Source organism: Pongo abelii, chromosome 1, assembly GCF_028885655.2.
Source record: "Pongo abelii isolate AG06213 chromosome 1, NHGRI_mPonAbe1-v2.0_pri, whole genome shotgun sequence".
Lineage (NCBI taxonomy): Eukaryota > Metazoa > Chordata > Mammalia > Primates > Hominidae > Pongo > Pongo abelii.
In genome coordinates, this window is record NC_071985.2 from 99,715,917 (window position 1) to 99,739,131 (window position 23,215).

The window sequence follows — 23,215 nt, forward strand, 5'->3', positions numbered from 1 at the left end:
AGAAATGTATTCTTTAAGAAATTAATTTTGGCAGGAAAAATCAACCAGAAAGTATGACAGTAATATTAAAAAAGAAAACCAAATCTGTTTTTTGTTTGTTTATGAGACAGGGTCTCATTCTGTCACCCAGGCTGGAGAGCAGTGGCACGATCTAGCTCACTGCAACCTCGACCTCCTGGCTTCAACTGATCCTCCCACCTCAACTTCTTGGGAAGCTTGGGACTACAGCTTAATGCCACTGTACCCAGCTAATTTTTGTGTTTTTTGTAGAAACAGGGTTTCACCATGTTGCCCAGGCTGGTCTTGAATTCCTGAGCTCAAGCAAACCACCTACCTGTCTCAGCCTCCTAAAGTGTTGGGATTATAGGTGTGAGCCACTGTGCCTGGCCAGGTCTGGGTTTTAAAGAAAACTGACTATACGCTGGATGTGGTAGCTCATGCTTGTAATCCTAGCACTTTGGGCAGCCGAGGCAGGTAGACAGTTTGAGCCCAGGAGTTCAAGACGAGCCTGGGTAACATATCAAGCCCCTGGATCTATTTAAAAAAAAAAAAAAAAAGAAAAGAAAAAGAAAACTAACCATAGATAACACACAAAACTGACAATTCTCATGTGGATAACAGAGGGTAACTACTATCACCCTAACCTAAAGCCAACTGTTTCAGATTTTTATGTGGTTGTTTAGAACAAATTAGAGCCACAGCATGTGGAAGCAGCAGCACAAATTGATCTCCGTGATTGGAAACAACTCAGGGCACATATCCTGTTTCCAATGAGTATACAGTGTAACCGTGCTAATCAAAGGATAGCCATTGTATATAATCTCCTTTGCTGGCTGGCCTGTTTCTTCCTTCCTCCAGGTATCTTTCAGGACATACCCATATTTGGACGTGTCCTGAGCTGTCCTTGCTTCTTCTCCAGTGCAGAGGCTGAGGATGTTTTCATGCTGAACATGGGCTCCAGCCGTGTAGAGCCTCGATAGATCCACTCACATCTTTTGTCATCCTGGGGAATTGAGAGAAAAGAATGAAGGGAAATAGCTTAAAGGCTAGAATCTATCCTGTCCTGTGTAGAGGATATATACCATGTGTCACCTCTGGGAAACCTCCCTGATGAGCCTTAAATTCCTTATCTAAGCTAAGCACAGTGGCTCACGCCTGTAGCTTGTAATCCCAGCACTTTGGGAGGCTGAGGCAGGTGGATCACCTGAGGTCGGGAGTTCAAGACCAGCCTGACCAACATGGAGAAACCCCGTGTCTACTAAAAATACAAAATTAGCCGGGTGTAGTGGCGCATGCCTGTAATCCCAGCTACTCAGGAGGCTGAGGCAGGAGAATTGCTTGAACCAGGGAGGCAGAGGTTGTGGTGAGCCGAGATTGTGCCATTGTACTCCAGCCTGGGCGACAAGAGCGAAACTCTATCCCAAAAAAAAAAAAAAAATTCCTTATCTACTTAATAAAGTATGTGCCAGGCTCCATGATGGGTATCAGGAACACAACAATGAAAAATATATACTCCTTGTTTAAGGAATTACAGGAGCAACAGATATCTATACTGAGTATAAGAGGTATGACAGCTGGGCACAATAGCTCACACCTATAATCCTGGTATGTTGAGAGGATGAGGCAGACAGACTGCTTGAGCTCAGGAGTTCGAGACCAGCCTGGGCAACATGGCGAAACCTGTCTCTACTAAAAATACAAAAATCAGCCAGGTGTGGTGGCATGCACTTGTAGTCACAGCTACTTGGGAGGCTGATGTGGGGGGACCACTTGAACCCTGGAGGTTGAGGCTGCAGTGAGCCGTGATTGCACCACTGCACTCCAGCCTGGGTGGCAGAGTAAGACTGTCTCAAAAAACAAAACAAAACAAAACAGGCCAGGCGTGGTGGCTCATGCCTGTAATCCCGGCACTTTGGGAGGACAAGGCAGGTGGATCACTTGAGGTCAGGAGTTTGGGACCAGCCTGCCAACATGGTGAAAACCTGTCTCTACTAAAAATACAAAAAATTAGCCAATCCCAGCTACTCGAGAGGCTGAGGCAGGAGAATCACTTGAACCCAGGAGGCGGAAGATGCAGTGAGCCGAGATTGTGCCATTGCACTCCAGCCTGGGCAACAAGAATGAAACTCCGTCTGAAAAAAAAAAAAACAAAACACCAAACAAAAAGCATGATAAGGATCATAAGGCCTTAGAAGTAACGGGCTGAGGTAACACCAAGAAGAAATATAATTTCTAATTTCTTCTGGCTACTCTGGGCACACTGCCTATCAGGTAGCCTTGTTCTGCAAGCAGCAGTATTAAAAAATGCTTTTACAAAACTTTTAAAAATAAGAAATATGATTCTAAGAAGGGAGAGAGAAGGGAGAAAAGGATAAGTACAAAATGTCTAAGAGTTAAACTGAGCCTTGAAAGATAATCAGGACTCCTTGATCCCTCTTCTTCGTCCCACTATCCTACTAAAACCTTAACCCTGGAAAAATGGAATTGGCTGCCCTTTCTGTACCTACACACAATGTGAATACTCCTAAAGAAAAAAAATAAATAAATCAAAACCATGCAGATTAGTATCATAATTCAGATAATTTATTTTCAACAATGACCTGCAGAGGAACAACAAAAAGGGCAAAGTAAAATTTGACCAAAAACAGTGAGAACACATACAAGGATAAGAAAGAGGAAGGCTATGGAATAGCTATAAAACCATCCTCATTACTGCTTCTTAAGTTCCCCCCCACCAACCTCTGCCTCCAAAATTCTAGGAAAGAACAGTACCAGGAAGAGGATCCTGACTAGGCTGCCATCCACCTCCTCAACTCGGGACTTCCACCACGTGCCTTCCCACTCAGTCTTGATAAGCTGGCCACTCTTGAGCAGTACCATGGGGCGGTTGGGGTAGGCAGTGACATACTCCTCTATGAAGTCACGGCAGGAGATGTCTTCTATGTCCTCCCAAGTCTTTTTCACTGTTTCAAGGAAGAAGTAGAACTGAGAGGGCAGGTAGGGCATGTCTTGACAGGAAAAGGCTTGGCCAGGAGACATTTGATACTTTTTAAGTTGAAAAGGAGAGAAAAAGTAAAATCAGAACCTCAAGGGAAGCAAAGCTAAGACCACCTAAGTAATAAACCTAATGTACAAACTGCACATACTTACAAATCAAGTAAATACTAAATAAGAAATGTACAATATAGGTGATTCACTTATTTTATACAAACGGATGTTTCTCCTCTGGAAAATTCAAGTGGAAATTCTTGCTCACTTGTTGATCAGTCTAGTGGTAAATTTAAAAAGATCAGGTGGCATCATGAAATGAAAAAAATTAGTCCTTCCTTCTCATTCTCTATCAGGTTTTTAAGAGACTCAGAATGTGTTTACTGTCATGTTATGTGTAAACAGAAGTGTTAGTTGATTCTTTTGCAGTTAAAAATGATTGTTTCCATAGAAGTCTGCTCCCAAGCCAGGGTAACAAATATAGAGGACACTATCATGTTCCATCTAACACAGCTTCTGTGGAAAGCATTATGCAGACTACACATTTATACAAATGTTAGGTGCAGTATGACACTAGGAAAGAAGTAACACCTTTTCCAACCTAACTCACTTAGAAATGAAATTGAAGCACATCTATAACGTGAGCAGTCTACTCAAGGCCATTCATGATCTTCTAGTGTCTCACTCTTTGTCTACAAAGACCCAGTCCTAGAGATGAACAATAAAACTGTATCTCTTTTGGGAGCAAACTGACCTTTGGGAGCAAAAGACATCAACCAAACTTATGCTCTTTGAGACGGAAACACAAGAAACACTAGGGCTTTTCAACTGGATGTCCTAAGAAGAAATATAAGGTAGAGGAGGAGAAAACTGAGCTAAGGAATAAGGAAGAAACACTCACGTGGCCGGCAAATGGGATACAGTTCCGACTGTGTGACATAGGAAGCATAGCCATCATCAAAGAAAATGAGAAACCTATAAAAGAAGAGTGACAGTAGAAAGATCTGGGGGTTATGATATTTAACATGATCCACAGAAATTATTTTATCATAGCTTCTACTTCTCTGGATCACAACACGATGCACTCCAGGCAAGACAGTCCAGTCCACTACTTTCTTCCTGTTTTTCTTTCTTCTCAACTTGAGAGTTAGGAGTTCTCCCTTAATTTAACCAATACCTCCCTACTTTAAAAAAAAACACATACACATATAAATATTTTTGAGACGGAGTCTCCTTCTGTCACCCAGGCTGAGGTGCAGTGGTGCAATCTCAGCTCATGGCAACCACTGTCTCCCAGGTTCAAGCAATTCTCCCGCCTCAGCCTCCCAAGTAGCTGGGATTACAGGCATGTGCCACCACACCCAGCTAATTTTTGTATTTTTAGTAGAGACAGGGTTTCACCAGTTGGCCAAGCTGGTCTCGAACTCCTGACCTCAAGTTATCCACTTGCCTTGGCCTCCCAAAGTGCCAAGATTACAGGCATGAGACACTGGGCCCAGCCAAAAAACATATATTCTTTTTCCTCTATCAGATTCCTATGCTGCTAATAACCATTTAGTCTCCATTTCTTTCTTCTGTGTGACCATTGATTAATGGTCCCCTGACCATTAATCAATCCTCATTATTCTCTTCCTAGTTTTCTCTTTGAAGAAAGAAAAGGAAAAAAAACAGGAGAGAAAGAGGAAGAAACAATCATCCACATGACTCCTGTGGTAAAGAAAGAGTAAGGGTTTCAGTCCACTAGGGACTAAGAAGACAAAAGCTAATTGTGGTATCTGGTCTATGGCACGAACAGGGCAGGTGCTGTGCTCCCAGCCTCTACCCCTTTACAGTCCTCTGTCCAGGTACCTGAGCTTGTTTTTGACGTTTGGTGTCTCAGCTACAATGCCAGCATAGAGCCAGACCTGATTCCCATCTTTGTATTTGGCGACCACCCGACTGCCCACATACAGCTTGTCAGCAGGAGGGTGGTAATCATAGGCAATATGGTTCCCCGACAGTAGACTCTTTCCTTTGTTGTCAAATTTCACCTTGTATTTCTTCCCTGGCCCTGAGTAAAAGGGAAAGATAAATCTTTTTTAAAACTTCCAGTTTCTGTATAAATCCAGGCTGCTACGTGAGAGACAAATGGGAAGGTTATGGGGAAAAGAAACAATCAGCAGTGGAGGGTGCAGGTTGCCTTTCAGGAGTGGTTCCTCCAAGTTTGCACATACCAACTGTCTGGATGGCAATAAGGGTGCCTTTATGCCAAGTCTTAGTTCTCTTCTTGCCCAGAATTCGCATGCTGACTATCAGGTCACCATCTTTGCTTAGTTCTCCAGACATCTGACTCAAGGTTCCTATAAAAGAAGCAAAGTTATTCTAAAGAGTTATGACATAGATTCGGTAGAGAACGGGAAGGTAAAGAGGGTAGTATGGTAATTAGGGAAAGTGGGGTAATTTTTTTTTTTTTTTTTTTGAGATGGAGTCTCACTCTGTCACCAGGCTAGAGTGCAGTGGTGCGATCTTGGCTCACTGGAACCTCCGCCTCCCTGGGTTCCAGCAATTCTCCTGCCTCAGCCTCCCGAGTAGCTGGGACTACAGGTGCGCAAGGCGTGCAGCACTACACCCAGCTAATTTTTATATTTTTAGTAGAGACGGGGTTTCACCATGTTAGCCAGGATGGTCTCTATCTTTTGACCTCATGATCTGCCTGCCTCGGTCTCCAAAGTGCTGGGATTATAGGCATGAGCCACTGTGCCCGGCCAGTTTTTTTTTTTTTTTTTTTGAGATGGAGTCTCGTTCTGTTGCCCAGGCTGGAGTGCAGCGGCATGATCTCGGCTCACTGCAGCCTTCACCTTCCGGGTTCAAGCGATTCTCCTGCCTCAGGCTCCTGAGTAGCTGAGATTACAGGCGTGAGCCACCATGCCTGGCTAATTTTTGTATTTTTAATAGAGACAGAGTTTCACCACGTTCCAGCTGGTGTCGAACTCCTGACCTTGTGATCCGCCCACCTCGGCCTCCCGAAGTGGTGGGATTACAGGGGTGAGCCACTGTGCCTGGCCCATCTGGTGAATTTTTAAACATTTTTTTTTGTAGAGATGGGGTTTCACTATGTTGCCAAGGCTGGTCTTTAATGCTGGGCCTCAAGTGATCCTCCTGCCTCAGCCTCCCAAAGCTGCTGGAATTACAGATGTGAGCCACCACACCTGGCCTCAAACCTTTTTGTAACAAGTCTGAGTGATTCTCTTCTCCCTAATCTCCACCTGGAAGTAGTCATGAGGATGGAAACAGACTAAAGGTAGGAAGCTAAAGAGGTATTGAGATAAAACCATCACAGACTAGAAAAATCACCATCAATGTAATTGGGATTTCATAACTACTAAGGATAATGAGTATGGCATGTCACAAACAATTAGCAGACATGAGACTTAAGACGAAATCTCTGTAAGAATTCACCTCCCATCTGTACCCAGGTATTTCTTGACCCTAACCTTTATGCAGATCCTGGGAACTGCTCTTCTTGTTGACAGCATCCATGAACTTCTGAACATCTTGAGCTGACTTTCTTAAGGCAGCCATAGCTTCACGGAGCTGTAGAAAAGGGGATGAGGAAAACAAGTTTTGAAACAGTAGCATGGGTTACAAATAACTTCAGAATAAGAAACAACTCATATTTCACAAAACAAAATGGAGTGAGTTATGTTTGGAAGCTTATGGTTACTTTATCCGGTAAAGCTGCCCTTATTTTTTTTTTTTTTTTGATATGGAGTTTAGCTATTGTTGCCCAGGCTGGAGTGCAATGGCATGATCTCGGCTCACCATAACCTCCACTTCCCGGGTTCAAGTGATTCTCCTGCCTCAGCCTCCCGAGTAGCCGCAATTACAAGCATGTGCCACCATGCCCGGCTAAATTTTTTTTTTTTTTTTTTTGAGATGGAGTCTGGCTCTGTTGCCCAGCCTGGAGTGCAGTGGCGTGATCTAGGCTCACTGCAACCTCTGCCTCTCGGGTTCAAGCGATTCACCTGCCTCAACCTCCAAAGCAGCTGGGACTACAGGCACGTGCCACCATGCCCAGCTAATTTTTATATTTTTAGTAGAGACAGGGTTTCACTATGTTGGCCAGGCTGGTCTCGAACTCCTGACCTCGTGTTCCACCCGCCTCAGCTTCCCGAAGTCCTGGGATTGCACGCGTGAGCCACCGTGCCCAGCCTAATTTTGTATTTTTAGTAGAGACGGGGTTTTGCCATGGTTAGGCTGCTCTCGAACTGCCGACCTAAGGTGATCCACCTGCCTCAGCCTCCCAAAGTGCTGGGATTACAGGCGTGAGCCACCACGCCTAGCCTTTTTTTTTTTTTTTTTTTTCCCTGAAACAGTCTTGCTCTGTCCCCCAGGCTAGAGTGCGGCGGTGCAATCTCAGCACATTGCAACCTCTGCCTCCTGGGTTCCACTGATTCTCCTGTCTCAGCCTCCCAAGTAGCTGGGATTACAGGCATGCACCACCATGCCCAGCTAATTTTTGTATTTTTTTTAGTAGAGACGGGGTTTTGCCATTTTGGCCAGGCTGGTCTCGAACTCCTGACCTCAGGTGATCCACCCACCTGGAGCTCCCAAAGTGCTGGGATTACAGTCGTGAACCAATGTGCCCAGCCCAAAGCTGCCCTTGCTTAGAAACCTAGTTCAAAAATCAACATTTCAATGTTAGGAAGCTTTTCTTGATTAATTTACCTAGCAAACACTGCTAAATTCTACTTTCATACAACACTCCTTTCTAGTGAAAGCATTTCTTGCTAACCTCTTTTTGAATTCTTACAACATCAATCAGAGGACTGCAACGCAAAGGGCTGATCACAGGGTGAATGATTAGATACTGACAGCTAAACTGATTAAATGATTAGGCCAAAAAAATTCTCCTATTTTCATATTCTTATCTCTCACCCTTCCCTTACCATCCTAACTTACCTTCTGGTCTTTTGGAGTTCTGCTCCCAGCATCACCTATGGACGAGAAGAACTCTAATGAGTGTAAGAGACTTACACAGAGGAACTTCTGGGAAATTAAGAACTTACTCAAAAGCATTATTATGGGAGCATTATCGATAATAACTGTAAATAATCTTGATATAGGTATACACACAAATATAAAGTACTCAAAAGGGTCTGGAAAGACACAAAGTAAATGGCCAGGTGTGGTGGCTCACACCTGTAATCCCTGCTACTTGGAAGGCTTAGGTGGGAGGACCGACTGAGGCCAGTTTAAGACTAACCTGGGCAACATAACAAGAGCCTGTCTCTTAAAAAAAAATTAGGCTGGGTGCGGTGGCTCATGCCTGTAATCCCAGCACTTTGGAAGGCTAAGGTGGGCGGATCACCTGAGGTCAGGAGTTTGAGATCAGCCTGGTGTGGTCAACATGGTGAAACCCCATTTCTACTAAAAATACAAAAATTAGACGGGCATGGTGGCGCATGCCTGTAATCCCAGCTACTCCGGAAGCTGAGGCAGAATTGCTGGAATCCGGGAGGCAGAGGCTGCAATGAGCTGAGACTGTGCCACCGCACTCCAGCCTGGTTGACAGAACGAGACTCTAGCTCAAAAAACAATAATAATAAAAAATAAAAATGTATAGTTCAAGCCTGAGCAACACAGCAAAACCCTGTCTTTACCGGAAAAAAAAAAAAAATGCTGGGTGCAGTGGCTCATACCTGTACTCCTAGCGCTTTGGGAGGCCGAGGTGGGCGGATCACCTAATGTTAGGAGTTCCAGACCAGCCTGGCCAACATGGTGAAACCAAACCCCTTCTCTATTAAAAACACAAAAATTAGCCAGGCGTGGTAGCAGGCACCTGTAATCCCAGCTACATGGCTTCATGAGAAGCTGAGGCAAGAAAATTGCTTGAACCAAGGAGGCGGAGGTTGCAGTGAGCCAAGACTGCACCATTGCACTCCAGCCTGGTGCAGTGTAAAACCAGTGGAGTGCAGTGGCGTGATCTAGGCTCACCGCAACCTCTGCCTCTCGGGTTCAAGCGATTCACCTGCCTCAACCTCCAAAGCAGCTGGGACTACAGGTGACAGAGTAAGACCCCGTCTCAAAAAAAAAAAAAAAAAAAAAAAGAGTAGGATAAAAATAAAACGTGTAGGCCGATGGTGGTGGCTCAGCACTTTGGGAGGCCGAGGTGGGCAGATCACCTGAGGCCAGGAGTTCCAGACCAGCCTGGCCAACATGGTGAAACCCCATCTCTACTAAAAATACAAAAATTAGCTAGGCATGGTGGCGTGTGCCTGTTATCCCAGCTACTCGGGAGGCTGAGGCAGGAGAATCACTTGAACCGGGACCCGGGAGGCGGAGGTTGCAGTGAGCTGAGATTGTGCCACTGCACTCCAGCCTGGGCTACAGAGCGAGACTCTGTCTCAAAAAACAAGAAAAAATAAGTGTAATTCAGTGGTTTTTGGTAATTAAACTATCATCACTATCGAATTCTGGAGTAATGAAAAATTTCATCACTCCAAAAATTTCCTCATACTTGTAGCAGTCATTTCTCATTCCTCCCTCCCCCAACTTTGGCAATCACAAATTTACTTTCTGTCTCTATGGATTTGCCTATTCTGAACATCCCATATAAAGAGAATCATGTAATATGCAGTTCCTCAAACAAGGTTCATCTATGTTGTACCATGTATCAGTACTTCATTCCTTTTTTTTTTTTTTTTTGAGATGGAATCTTGCTCTGTCGCCAGGCTGGAGTGCAGTAGTGTGATCTCAGCTCACTGCAACCTCCACCTCCTGGGTTCAAGTGATTCTTCTGGCTCAGTCTTATGAGTAGCTGGGATTATAGGTGCGCGCCACCATGCCCAGCTAAATTTTGTATTTTTAGTAGAGACGGCCATATTGGCCAGGCTGGTCTCCAACTCCTGACTTCGTGATCCACCCACCTCGGCCTCCCAAAGTGCTAGGATTACAGGCATGAGCCACCATGCCTGGCCCCTTCATTCCTTTTTATGGCTGAATAATATTTTATAGCAGTCAATACATGGGTGTATGTGTATACCACATTTGGTTTATCCATTCATCAGTTGATGAACATTTGGGCTGTTTCTACTTTTGCCTATTATGAATAATGCTGATATGAACATTCATTTATCAGTTTTTACATCAACAAATGTTCTCATTTCTCTTGGGTATATGGCCAAGAGTGGGTGGGTTATGGTAATTCTATGTTTAACCTTTGGAGGAACCAAAAGACTATTTTCCAAAGTGGCTACAGCATTTTATATTTCCATAAGCAATTTATGAGGTTTTCAATTGCTCCATATCCTTGTCAACATTTGTTATTGTCTTTTTAAAGAGACAGGTTCTCGTTATGTTGCCCAGGCTGGTCTTGAACTCCTGGGTTTAAATGATCCACCTGCCTCAACCTCCTGAGTAGCCAGGACCGTAAGCAAAAGCCAACACCTGACTCTAATCATTTTTAAGTGTACAATTCAGTGTTATTAAGTATATTTATATTGTTGTGCAACCATAACCACCATCCATTTCCAGAACTCTTTTCATCTTGCAAAACTGAAACTCTGTACCTATTAAACACTCCCCATTTTCCCCTCCCTCCAGCCCCTGGCGGCCACCATTGAATGCTAGATATCTCATCTAAGTGAAATCATTTGTCTTTTTGTGACTGGCTTATTTCACTTAGCATAATGTCCTCAACGTTCACCTATGTTTGTCTTTTTTTTTTTTTCTTTTTTTTTTTAGTGACTGCATAATAATCCCTCGGGTGGTAATACTATATATATACACATATACATATATATACACACACGTATATATATACACACGTATACATATATATATATGTGTATATATACACACACACATATATATACACTGCACTGGAGTGCAGTGGCCCAATCTTAGCTCATGGCAACCTCCACCTCCCGGGTTCAAGCAATTCTCGTGCCACTGCCTCCCCAGTAGCTGGGATTACAGGCACCCACCACCATAACCCAGCTAATTTTTGTATTTTTAGTACAGATGGGATTTCGCCATACTGGCCAGGCTGGTCTCAAACTCCTGATCTCAGGCGATCCATCCGCCTCGGCCTCCCAAAGTGCTGAGATTATAGGTGTGAGCCACTGTGAGCAACCTACAAATTTTTTTTTAAAAATCAGGCAGGCATGGTGGCACATGCCTGTAGTCTCAGCTACTTGGGAGGCTGAAGTCGCAGTGAGCTATGATAGCATTACTGTGCTCCAGCCTGGGTTACAGAGTGAGATACTGTCTAAAAAAATATATCAAAAAAAGTTGAGGTTTCTATATCCTAAGAACTAGTGACTCTCTTACAGTATATACACTAAAAAGACTCCTGCACATTGCATCAAGAGACATGTACAAGAATATTTGCAGTAGTGTTATCTGTAATCTCAAAAAATGTAAATCAATGTCCACAATCAGGAAAACTGATAGACTGTGGCATAGTCATACAATGGAATACCATGCTGCAAAAAGCAAATAAGCTAATCATCATGCATCAACACAATGTTGAAGTCAAAGCCAAGGGAGACGTCAGAACTAAATGTAACTCTGAATGCATTCACCTCACTAGCTAAACTATTCCAAAAAATAGAAATAAAAAAATCAATACTTAGAAGCCAAGCTAAAAAATTAGAAGTTAAAATAAAAAAACTGAACAGAGGGCCAGGCAGGGTGGCTCACGCCTATAATCCCAGCACGTTGGGAGGCCGAGACAGGCAGGTCAGGAGATCCAGACCATCCTGGCTAACACGGTGAAACCCCGTCTCTACTAAAAAATAGAAAAAAATTAGCCGGGCGTGGTGGCGGGCACCTGTAGTTCCACCTACTCGGGGGGCTGAGGCAGGAGAATGGTGTGAACCCGGGAAGTGGAGCTTGCAGTGAGCCGAGATTGCGCCACTGCGCTCCAGCCTGGGCGACAGAGGGAGGCTCCGTCTTTAAAAAAAAAAAGAAAAGAAAAGAAAAGAATAACTAGGATATGGAACTCTCAGGAAAATAAATTAAAACTCAGAGTTGCTAGATTATCTAAAATAGTCAATATTCAACAAAAAGATAAGAGACATGCAAAGAAACATGAAAGTGTGACCTACACTCAAGACAAAAAACCCTGTCAATAAAACTGACTCTGAGTGATCCCAGATACTGGATTTACAAATATGCTCAAAGAACGATAGGAAATTAAGTTAAAAGGTTAAATGAAAATATACTAATACTTAATCAATAAGAGAATCTCAAGAGAAACTGAAACTATGAAATAAGGAACCAAATAGAAATTTCAGAGTTGAAAATGCAAAAACTGAAATGAAATACACACTAGAGGGGCTAAGTGGCAGATTCACAACAGGAGTCAATGAACTAGAATATATAGATACCCATATATGAGAAATTATCCAATCCAAAGCACAGAGAGGAAATTGAAGAAAAATGAACAAAGCTTCAGAGACTTGTGAAACGATGAATGTCAGGCATTCCACCACATATGTAATGGAAATCCCAGAAAGCAGGGAGAGACAAAAGGGAACAGAAAAAAAAAATATGAAGAAATAATAGATGAAATACTTCCAAATTTGGTGAAAAACTTGAATCTACATACCCAAGAAGTTAAATGAACCTCAAGTAGGATTAAGAAAGAACTTGGATACATCCCAGTCAAACTAACATCAGAAGACAAAAAGAAAACCTTAAAAGCAGCAAGACAAAACTGACTCATATACATGGTACAAAAATAATTTCATCTGATTTTCCATCAAAAATAATAGAGGCCAGAGAGCACAGGGATGGCGTATTTGAAGTACTGAAAGAAAACTCCGTCAATCAAGAATTCTATATTCCAGGTAAGGCCGGGCACAGTGGCTCACACCTGTAATCCCAGTACTTTGGGAGGCCAAGACGTGTGGATCACCTGAGGCCAGGAGTTTGAGACCAGCCTGAACCACATGATGAAACCCTGTCTCTACTAAAAATACAAAATTAGCTGGGCGTGGTGGTGCACGCCTGTAGTTCCAACTACTTGGGAGGCTGAGGCAGGAGAATTGCTTGAACCTGGAAGGCGGAGGATGCAGTGAGCTGAGATCTCACCACTGCACTCAGCCTCGGCAACAAGAGTAAAGCTCCATCTCAAAAAAAAAAAAAAAAATTCTATATCCCAGGTAAACGAAGATTGAGAGAATCCACTGTCAGCAGAACTGTACTGCAAGAAATATTAAAGGAAACCGTCTGGCTGGAAAAACATGACACTGGATGATAACTCAGATCCACAGGAAGGAATGAAGAGCAACAGAAGTGATAAACATCTGGGTAAATACACATTTTTCTTTTCTTCCCTTACCTTCTTTAAACATGAGACTGCTTAAAGCAGTAATTATAACACTAAATTATTGGCTTTAAATGTGTAGCTATAATATATTTGACAACAGTATCACATAGGAAGAGAGTGAAAGTAGAAGTACGCTGGTGCAAAGTGCCTGTATATATATATATATATATATATATATATATATATATATATATATATATTTTTTTTTTTTTTTTTTTTTTTTTTTTTTGAGATGGAGTCTTGCTCTGTTGCCCAGGCTGGAGTGCAGTGGTGCGACCTTGGCTCACTGCAAGCTCCGCCTCCCAGGTTCACGCCATTCTCCTGCCTCAGCCTCCCAAGTAGCTGGGACTACAGGCACCCGCCACTACGCCCGGCTAATTTTTTTGTATTTTTAGTAGAGACGGGGTTTCACCGTGTTAGCCAGGATGGTCTCGATCTCCTGACCTCGTGATCCGCCCATCTCGGCTTCCCAAAGTGCCAGGATTACAGGCGTCAGCCACTGCGCCCAGCCAAAGTGGCTGTATTTTTACCAGAAATAAGTCAGTATTAATTTGTAATAGATTATGATTAGGTACAGATGCAACCCCTTTTATGAAAGCTAAAAAAAAGAAAAATCAGGGGCCGGGTGCGGTGGCTCACTCCTGTAATCTCAGCACTTTGGGAAGCCGAAGCAGGTGGATCACCTGAGGTTGGGAGCTTGAGACCAATCTGACCAACATGGAGAAACCCTGTGTCTACTAAAAATACAAAATTAGCCAGGCATGGTGGTGCATGCCTGTAATCCCAGCTACTTGGGAGGCTGAGGCAGGAGAATCGCTTGAACCTGGGAGGCGGAGGTTGCAGTGAGCAGAGATCCTGCCATTGCACTCCAGCCTAGACAAGAAGAGCGAAAACTCCATCTCAAAAAAAAAAAAAAGAAAAAGAAAAAGAAAAATCAGAAGAATGACAGTGGTTTTCTGAAATGTTTGTTTGACTTAAAGAAGGCAATAAAGAAGAAACAGGGCTAGGCACAGTGACTTGCACCTGTAATTCCAGCACTTTGGGAGGCTTAGGTGGACAGATCACCTAAGGTCAGAAGTTTGAGACAAGACTGGCCAACATAGAGAAACCCTGTCTCTACTAAAAGTACAAAAATTAGCTGGACGTGATGGCGCGTGCCTGTGGTCCCAGCTACTCGGGAAGCTGAGACAGGAGAATCGCTTGAACCCAGGAGGCAAAGGTTGCAGTGAGCAGAAGTTGCAGTGAAATCATGCCACTGCACTTCAGCCAGGGCAATGGAGCAAGACTGTCTCAAAAAAAAAAAAAAAAAAAAAAAAGACAAAACAGGCCAGGCATGGTAGCTAAGGCCTATAATCCCAGCACCTTGGGAGGCCAAGGTAGGAGGATTGCCTGAGCTCAGGAGTTCGAGACCAGCCTGGGCAACTAGTGAGACCTTATCTCTACTACAGAAAAAAAGTTAGCTGGGCGTGGTGGCATGCACTTTCAGTTCCAGCTACTCAGGGGGCTGACATGGGAGGATCACTTGAGCCCAGGAGGTTGAGGCTGCAGTGAACTATGATCATGCCATCACACTGCAGCCTGGGGAACAGAGTGAGACCTTGTCAATCAATCAATTCATTCATTCATTCATTCATTCAAAAAGACTAAAATTATACAAAGTATATTCTCTGAACACAATAAAATTAATTAAAAATTAACAACAGAAAGAAATAAAAAAACCTCCAAATATTTAGAAATCAAACCACCACGAGGAAAATTAAAAATGATGCCAAGTTTAATGAAGCTGAAAACACAACATAAAAAAATGTATGATATCCTGAGAGTGACACTGTATGGAAAAAAATTTATGAGATGCAGCAAAGCAATGCTTACGGGGAAATAAATAGCTTTAGAGCTTATATTAGAAAGGAAGAAAGGTCTAAAATCAATCATGTAAGCTTCCACTTTGAAAGGCTAGAAAAAGAACAAATCAAATCCAGTAAGTAAAAGGAAGAAAATAAACATCACACTGGAAATATATTTAATGTGATATCCTGGATTAGATCATAGAACAGAAAAAGTCCAGAAGCTGAATAAAGCCTGAAGTTTATATAAAAGTAATATACCAGTGTTTGCTTCTTAGTTTTGACATATGTACTAGATGAGGGACATATAGGAACTCTTATTATTTTTTCAATTTTTCTATAAATCTAAAATTATTCCAAAATAAAAGATTTTAAAAATACACAAAGAAAAGTCCAAGCCAAAATGGCCTCAGCACTGAATTTATCAAGCTTTTTAGGAAGAAATATCATTCCATACAAAACTCAGAGGAGGGAACACTTCTCAACTCATTTATAAGGCCTATGTTACCCTGCTACCAAAGCCAAACAAGGATACCACAAGAGAACTATAAACCAACAGCCCTCATGAAATACATGTAAAAAATTTTTTTCTTTTTTTTTTTTTTTTTTAATTAGAGAAGGGGTTTCACCATGTTGCCCAGGCTAGTCTTGAACTCCTGGGCTCAAGCAATCTGCCCAACTCGGCCTCCCAAGGTGCTGGGATTTCAGGCATGAGTCACAGCATCTGGCCAAGATCTTTTTTTTTTAAATCAGTAAATCCAATCCAGCAACACATAAAAAGAATTATACATCAAGACCAAAGCTGGTTTACTCCAGGAATGCAAGGTTGGTTTAACATCTAAAAAAACAACTACTGTAATACATTCTTAATATGCTAAAAGACAAAAGGAACATAGGAGAATGATACAGAAAAAGCTGACAAAATCCAAAATCCAATTAGGCTATGATAAAATCTCTCAAACTAGGATTAGAAGGGGATTCCTTTAATTTAATAAATGACACTTACAGAAAACCTACTGCTAACATAATTAATGGTTAAACACCAAATGCTTTCATATCAACATCAGGAAGAAGAAAAGGATGTCTGTTTTTTTTTTTTTTGGTGAGACGGCGTCTCGCTGTGTCGCCCAGGCTGGAGTGCAGTAGTGCGGTTTCTGCTCAGTGCAAGCTCCACCTCCCAGGTTCATGCCATTCTCCTGCCTCAGCCTCTTAAGTAGCTGGGACTACAGGTGCCTGCCACCACGCCCAGCTAATTTTTTGTATTTTTAGTAGAGACGGGGTTTCATTGTGTTAGCCAGGATGGTCTGGATCTCCTGACCTCATGATCCACCCGCCTCGGCCTCCCAAAGTGCTGGGATTACAGGTATGAGCCACTGTGCCTGGCCTGCTCTTAAAACTTATTCAACACTGTACTGAAGGTTTTAGTGAGTACAGTAAGAAAAGAAAAAGATATCCAGGGTAGAAAGGAAGAAGTAAAACAGACTTTATTTGCATGAATTAGTTTTAGAAAAGCCTAAGGAATTGGCTGGGTGCCAGCGGCTCATGCCTGTAATCCCAGCACTTTGGGAGGCCAAGGCAGGTGGATCACAAGGTCAGGAGTTCAAGACCAGCCTGGCCAAGAAGATGAAACCCTGTCTCTACTAAAAATACAAAAATTAGCTGGGTGTGGTGGTGAGGCAGGGGGGTTGCCTGTAATCCCAGCTAGTTGGGAGGTCGAGGCAGAGAATTGCTTGAACCCGGGAGGCGGAGGTTGCAGTGAGCTGAGATTGCGCCACTGCACTCCAGCCTGGGCGACAGAGCGAGACTCCGTCTCGGAAAAAAAAAAAAAAAAAAAAGAAAATCCTAAGGAAACAACAAAAAGCTTCTAGAACTATGTGAGTTTAATGAGGTTGCGGGCTACAAGATCAATACACAAAAACCAACTGTATTTTTTATATCCTAACAACAGAACATACACTTACTATAAGTCCTGGCAATTCCACTCTTTGATGGAATACCCCAAAATATGGGTTACACAGAATGAGGAAAGCAAAGTAATGCAATCAGGGTGTAGCACATAGGGAACATCTATGATACTAACAATGTTGCATTTTTTTCTTTAATAGCCAACTCAGGCAGTTTGAAATATGGAGTTAGTGACAATGGTTTCTCCTCTCTTCTATTATCTTCTATTTGCTCATCTTCCAGTGTTTCAACTTCAGTCCTGAGACTCTCCTATCCAAAGCTCATCCCTTACCTGAATCAATACTGAGGACATCATCATCTTCATCAGGAATCTCAATTATTTCTGTAGGCCGGGAAGATTCGTCCTCAGAGCTACTGTCCCGGTATTGTAGTCCCAGCTTGGAGTAGAAGTCCTTCACCAAAGACTCACAATTAGTCACTGCCCTAATATTGGAACACATGCAGAAAAGGTCAAAGCCAACAGAAGAATTAAGAGATATAGAATCCATTACAATGTATATATATTTAAGTATATAGACAGTCCTCAATTTAAATGGGCCACATTCCAAAGTATCTCTGTTTAGAATTTAGAATGCTTTTTCTATAGAAAAATGTTTTAAATAGTGGTTTAGTTTCCAGACTAGTTCCTCAAAAATCCAAAGTAAGCCCAAAGTACAGTACTTTCAACCTTACCTCATTATTTACCTTGCTGTTATCTGAAAAGTATCCTGGCTGGGAGTGGTGGCTCACACCTGCAATCCTAGCAATTTGGGAGGCTGAGGCAGGTGGATCACTTGAGGTCTGGAATTTGACCTCCCCAGCCTGGCCAACATGGTAAAACCCCATCTCTACTGAAAATACAAAAATTAGCCGGGTGTGGTGGCACACGCCTGTAGTCCCAGCTACTCCGGAGGCTGAGACAGAAGAGCTGCTTGAACTTGGGAGGCAGAGGCTGCAGTGAGCTGAGATCACGCCACTGTACTCCAGCCTGGGTGAGACAGAGCAAGTCTCTGTCTAAAAAATAAATAAATAAAATAAAATAAATTAAAAAACATGAAAAAATGCTCATTATCAGTGGCCATCAGAGAAATGCAAATCAAAACCACAATGAGATACCATCTCACACCAGTTAGAATGGTGATCATTAAAAAGTCAGGAAACAACAGGTGCTGGAGAGGATGTAGAGAAATAGGAACACTTTTACACTGTTGGTGGGACCGTAAACTAGTTCAACCATTGTGGAAGACAGTGTGGCGATTCCTCAAGGATCTAGAACTAGAAATACCATTTGACCCAGCGATCCCATTACTGGGTATATACCCAAAGGATTATAAATCATGCTGCTATAAAGACACATGCACACGTATGTTTATTGTGGCACTATCCACAATAGCAAAGACTTGGAACCAACCCAAATGTCCATCAATGATAGACTGGATTAAGAAAATGTGGCACATATACACCATGGAATACTATGCAGCCATAAAAAAGGATGAGTTCATGTCCTTTGTAGGGACATGGATGAAGCTGGAAACCATCATTCTGAGCAAACTATCGCAAGGACAGAAAACCAAACACCACATGTTCTCACTCATAGGTGGGAATTGAACAATGAGAACACCTGGACACAGGATGGGGAACGTCACATACTGGGGCCTGTCGTGGGGTGGAGGGAAGGGGGAGGGATAGCATTAGGAGATATAGCTAATGTAAGTGACACCAACATGGCACACGTATACATATGTAATAAACCTGCACGTTGTGCACATGTACCCTAGAACTTAAAGTATAATAAATTTAAAAAAATGTATTCTAAGTGACAACTAGAGCACCAGAAACAAATCTTTTAGGGGTATGGGAACTTACTAATGCTTCAGAGTTACATAAGACAGAAATTATTTACAATCCTCACTCCCTGGATGATCTTACTAGGGAAATGAAGCAATTGTTCTAAGATAGAGCACAGGAGAAAGAAGGGGAAAGGACTTAAGACTTGGACTCCCTTACTGCTGATCATGTATTAGCTGCTGACATATGAAAATTATATTTACGGCTGACTGTAAGGTCAGATTTTTGACCATAAACTTTGAGGAAGAGTAAGGTTCTAAACATCTGTACTTCATAAAGTATAAAATTCGTGGTACACAGCCTGGCCATCATGGTGAAACCCTGTCTCTACTAAAAATATAAAAAATTAGCTGGGTGTGGTGGCGGATGCCTGTAATCCCAGCTACTCGGGATGCTGAGGTGGGAGAATCACTTGAACCCAAGAGGCGGAGGTTGCAGTGAGCCAGGATCACTCCACTGCACTCCAGCCTGGGTGACAGAGCGAGACTCCGTCTCAAAACATAAAATAAAATGCTTGGTTCAATGTCATGAACAATTATTCTCTAAAAATATCTCCCAGTGGAGAGATTTCCTTCTATTTTCCATGGAGTTCTCACCTTGATGCATCATCAAAGAGTTGGTCAACTTGAGCCACCTCAGATTCTTTCTGTATTACCCATGTCTCTAACTCTGCTAGCTGCTTCTTGCGTTGCTGTACACAATCCATCTTCTCCAGTTCCTCATCAATGAAATGCCGAAGTTCCTCCATAGAGATACCCAGTTCCTCAACCACTGCCTGTTGCAGCTCTGCAATCTCTTCAGACTCCACTGTAGCTGTTGCTGCATCCAAACCAATGCACCCAGGAAGGGAAGACATGCTTTTGTCCTCTGCATGGAACAGAAAACAAATTAAATTGGAGTCCTTTTAACTACAATCAATAGAGAATTTCAGTTCCCTAATAAAACTAATTCCTACTCTGCCTGTTATTCTATTCAAATATTCCATGTTCTCCCTCGCCATTCTCCAGAATCTGATGCTGAGATTTTTAAGAGTTCTTATCTTCTGCTGTACACTAACACGCCTGAAAAAGATTTAAAAGTTTGAGAGGGCATGGAGAACATTCATTAAGCAGTAGAGAGCTACTGAAAATAATGTTTGCACAGTGGCTTTACACCTGTAATCTCAGCACTTTTAGAGGCCGAGGCAGGAGGGTCACTTGAGGGCAGGAGTTCAAGACCAGCCTGGGCAACATGGCAAGACTTGTCTTTACAAAAAAATACAAAAATTAGCCAGGTGTGGTGGTGCATGCCTTTAGTTCCAGCTACTCAGGAGGCTGAGGTGGGAGGATCGCTTGAGCCCAGGAGTAGCTGCTGTAGTGAGCTATGTTCGCGCCATGCATTCCAGTTGGGTGACAAAGTGAGACCCTGTCTCAAAACAATCCAAACTTTAAAAATAATGCTTTGGGATATTGAAGAGAACCAATCTAGAAGAAGATATTTTTGTGGTCTGTATGTGTTCCTTAACTAATGTGATAAATCTTTGTATGCTATGCCTAATTTGAACAAAACCCCTGTCTGGGGATGGAGTTGATTTGTAACTCACTAATTCAGTGTTTTCTCTTTCATTACTTGTTCCCCTTACATTACTTTGCTTCCATGTGGAATTTTACTTTTTAAAAAGTCTATGATATTCAAGCACACAAAAGCTTGCAGCAAAAAGGTTTCCCCCAAAGTACAGAGAAGTAAAGCAACCTGGGAATAAAACGTGGGTACCTAATATCCACAATCCAAATACTTCACACATTCGTGTGAACTGCTTTTTTAATCAAATGGTTAAAGCAAATCTGATTTTCAGCGCCTCCATTTTCCTTTGCCCCACACACCAGCCCACCCCGTGCTACCCATTCTAGGGGTGCGTCCTACCCATTCGCAAACCCAGTTCAGCTCCGCCCCCGTTCGCCTCTGGGGAAGACTTCCTTCCCACCCTCGCCCGACCCCCTCCCACAAACAAAACATCCCAGATAAGCCTTTGGTCACCAAATAACTCAACAGTATTCCCCGCACCTCCCGTCTTTCAGCTTTAAGGGCTCTTTTTCACCAACCAGACCCCAGACTCACAACTCAGGGGTCGGCCTCGACTGAAAAGAGCGAAAGCGAAGGGATAAGGGAGGAGGGGGAGGGGAGGAAGCATGAAGGAGGGAAGGGGAAGCAAAAGGAACGCCCGGAAGCAAACCTTTAGTGCCGTTCCGGTCACCGCGACGGTAGCCTGACGGGGTCAAATCCAAAGCCGCGGGGCGCCCCTCAGAGGCGACGAAAACTAAGGTAACTACGCATGCGTTAAGGCAGAGCCTTCCAGGGGCACACGTGAGAAGCGACGGGCAGGGCAGAGTGGGCGTGGCCAGTATGTTACCGAGTCTCCGCCTCTCCTACCCGCCTCGACTAGTGGCCACATTACTATATTCATTGTGTAAAGACTTAGGGAAACACTCATAGGTTCAGAGCTTTATTCTCTCAGTTTTACTTGAGTTTGTTTTGTTACATAAGTGATACAAATTGTAAAGGCTATCAAGATGTAATAAGAAAAACGTGATAATATTCTCTCTTGCCCCATCACCACTCTGCTCCTTTCAGGTAATACAGCTTAATTTTCCAGTCTTGTATGTACAAGTTTCTGTATTTGGATTTTTGTTGTTTTCATTTAACATGTAGACATTACCTGAAGCCAATAAAAAAGGTAAAACTTGTATTTTTGGCCGGGCGAGGTGGCTCACGCCTGTAATCCCGGCACTTTGGGAGGCAGAGGCGGGCGGATCACGAGGTCAGGAGATGGAGATCATCCTGGCTAACACAGTGAAACCCCGTCTCTACTAAAAATTTTAGCCAGGCGTGGTGGCGGGCGCCTGTAGTCCCAGCTACTCGGGAGGCTGAGGCAGGAGAATGGCTTGAACCCAGGAGGCGGAGCTTGCGGTGAGCGGAGATCGCGCCACTGCACTGCAGCCTGGGCGACAGAGCGAGACTCCGTCTCAAACAAACAAACAAAAAAACAAAACCAATAACTTGTATTTTTGACACCTGAATAGTTTAGATTGTTTAGATTGTTTTCCGTTCTCAGCCCCGACAAATAGCCCAACAATAAAAATAAACAATCTTTTGAAGTAGTACTTTTATTTCTGTAGAAAAGATTCCCCAGGCCGGGCGCTTTGTGTCCGAGGCGGGAGGATTGCTAGAGCCCAGGAGTTCCAGACCAGCCTGGGCAACACGGCGAAACGCCATCTCGACTAAAAATACAAGATAAAAAAAAAAAAAGCCAGGCGTGGTAGTTCGCGCCTGTGTTCCCAGCAACTCCGCAGCTGAAGCGGGGGGAGGATCGCTTGAGCCCCGGTGGCAGAGGCTTCAGTGAGAGGAGATCGCGCCACTGCACTCCAGCTTAAGTGACCGAGCGAGACTCCGTCTCAAAAACAAAACAAAAAACAAAAAGAAAAGATTTCCCAAAATAGAATTTGAGTAAAATAATATGTGCTTTTTTACTTTTTTTTTTTTGAGATGGCGTCTCGTTCTATCGCCCAGGCTGGAGTGCAATGGCGCGATCTTGGCTCACTGCAACCTCCACCTCCCGGGTTCAAGCGATTGTCCTGGCTCAGCCTCCCGAGTAGCTGGGACTACAGTCGCGTGCCACCATGCTCGCCTAATTTTTTGTATTTTTAGTAGAGACGGGGTTTCACCGTGTTAGCCAGGCTGGCCTCGTCACACCTCGGCCTCCCAAAGTGCTGGGATTACAGGTGTGAGCCACTGCGCCGAGCCTTCCTTTTTTTTTTGTTTTTTTTTGTTTTTTTTTGTTTTTGAGACTGAGTTTCGCTCTTGTCACCCAAGCTGGAGTGCAATGGTGCGATCTCGGCTCACTGCAACCCCCACCTCTCGGGTTCAAGCAGTTCTCCTGCCTCAGCCTCCCAAGTAGCTGGGATTACAGGCCCCTGCCACCACACCCGGCTAGTTTTTGTATTTTTAGTAGAGACGGGGTTTCGCCATGTTGGCCAGGCTGGTCTCAAACTCCTGACCTCAAGTGATCCACCCGCCTCGCCTCCCAAAGTGCTAGGATTACTTACAGGCGTGAGGCACTGCGCCCGGCCCTTTCTTTCTTTTTCTTTTCTTTTTTTCTGAGACAGAGTCTTGCTCTGTCGCCCAGGCTGGACTGCAGTGGCACGATCTCGGCTCACTGCAACCTCCACCTCCCGGGTTCAAGCTATTTTCCTGCCTCAGCTTCCTGAGTAGTTGGGACTACAGTGCGTGCCACCAC

The 23,215-nt window shown here is 43.4% G+C and overlaps 1 protein-coding gene across 10 annotated transcripts in view; it reads right to left on the reverse strand.

The window, feature by feature from the left end:
- SETDB1 (SET domain bifurcated histone lysine methyltransferase 1) overlaps nucleotides 1–21,305 on the reverse strand; it is a 37,799-nt gene extending 16,494 nt beyond the window's left edge. The window contains exons 1-10 of one of the 10 annotated variants that reach the window (XM_024246511.3): nucleotides 21,155–21,305; nucleotides 19,539–19,809; nucleotides 17,387–17,538; nucleotides 7,930–7,964; nucleotides 6,462–6,561; nucleotides 5,202–5,327; nucleotides 4,837–5,038; nucleotides 3,890–3,963; nucleotides 2,773–2,963; nucleotides 877–1,003 (exon numbers count right to left, since the gene is read on the reverse strand). In XM_024246511.3, coding sequence (XP_024102279.1) covers nucleotides 877–1,003; nucleotides 2,773–2,963; nucleotides 3,890–3,963; nucleotides 4,837–5,038; nucleotides 5,202–5,327; nucleotides 6,462–6,561; nucleotides 7,930–7,964; nucleotides 17,387–17,538; nucleotides 19,539–19,798 — 1,267 coding nt within the window. In that variant the 5' untranslated portion in view covers nucleotides 19,799–19,809; nucleotides 21,155–21,305. The other 9 variants (XM_054553198.2, XM_024246507.2, XM_024246500.3 and 6 more) reach the window with 9 other exon arrangements.
- Nucleotides 21,306–23,215: the final 1,910 nt, after the last annotated feature.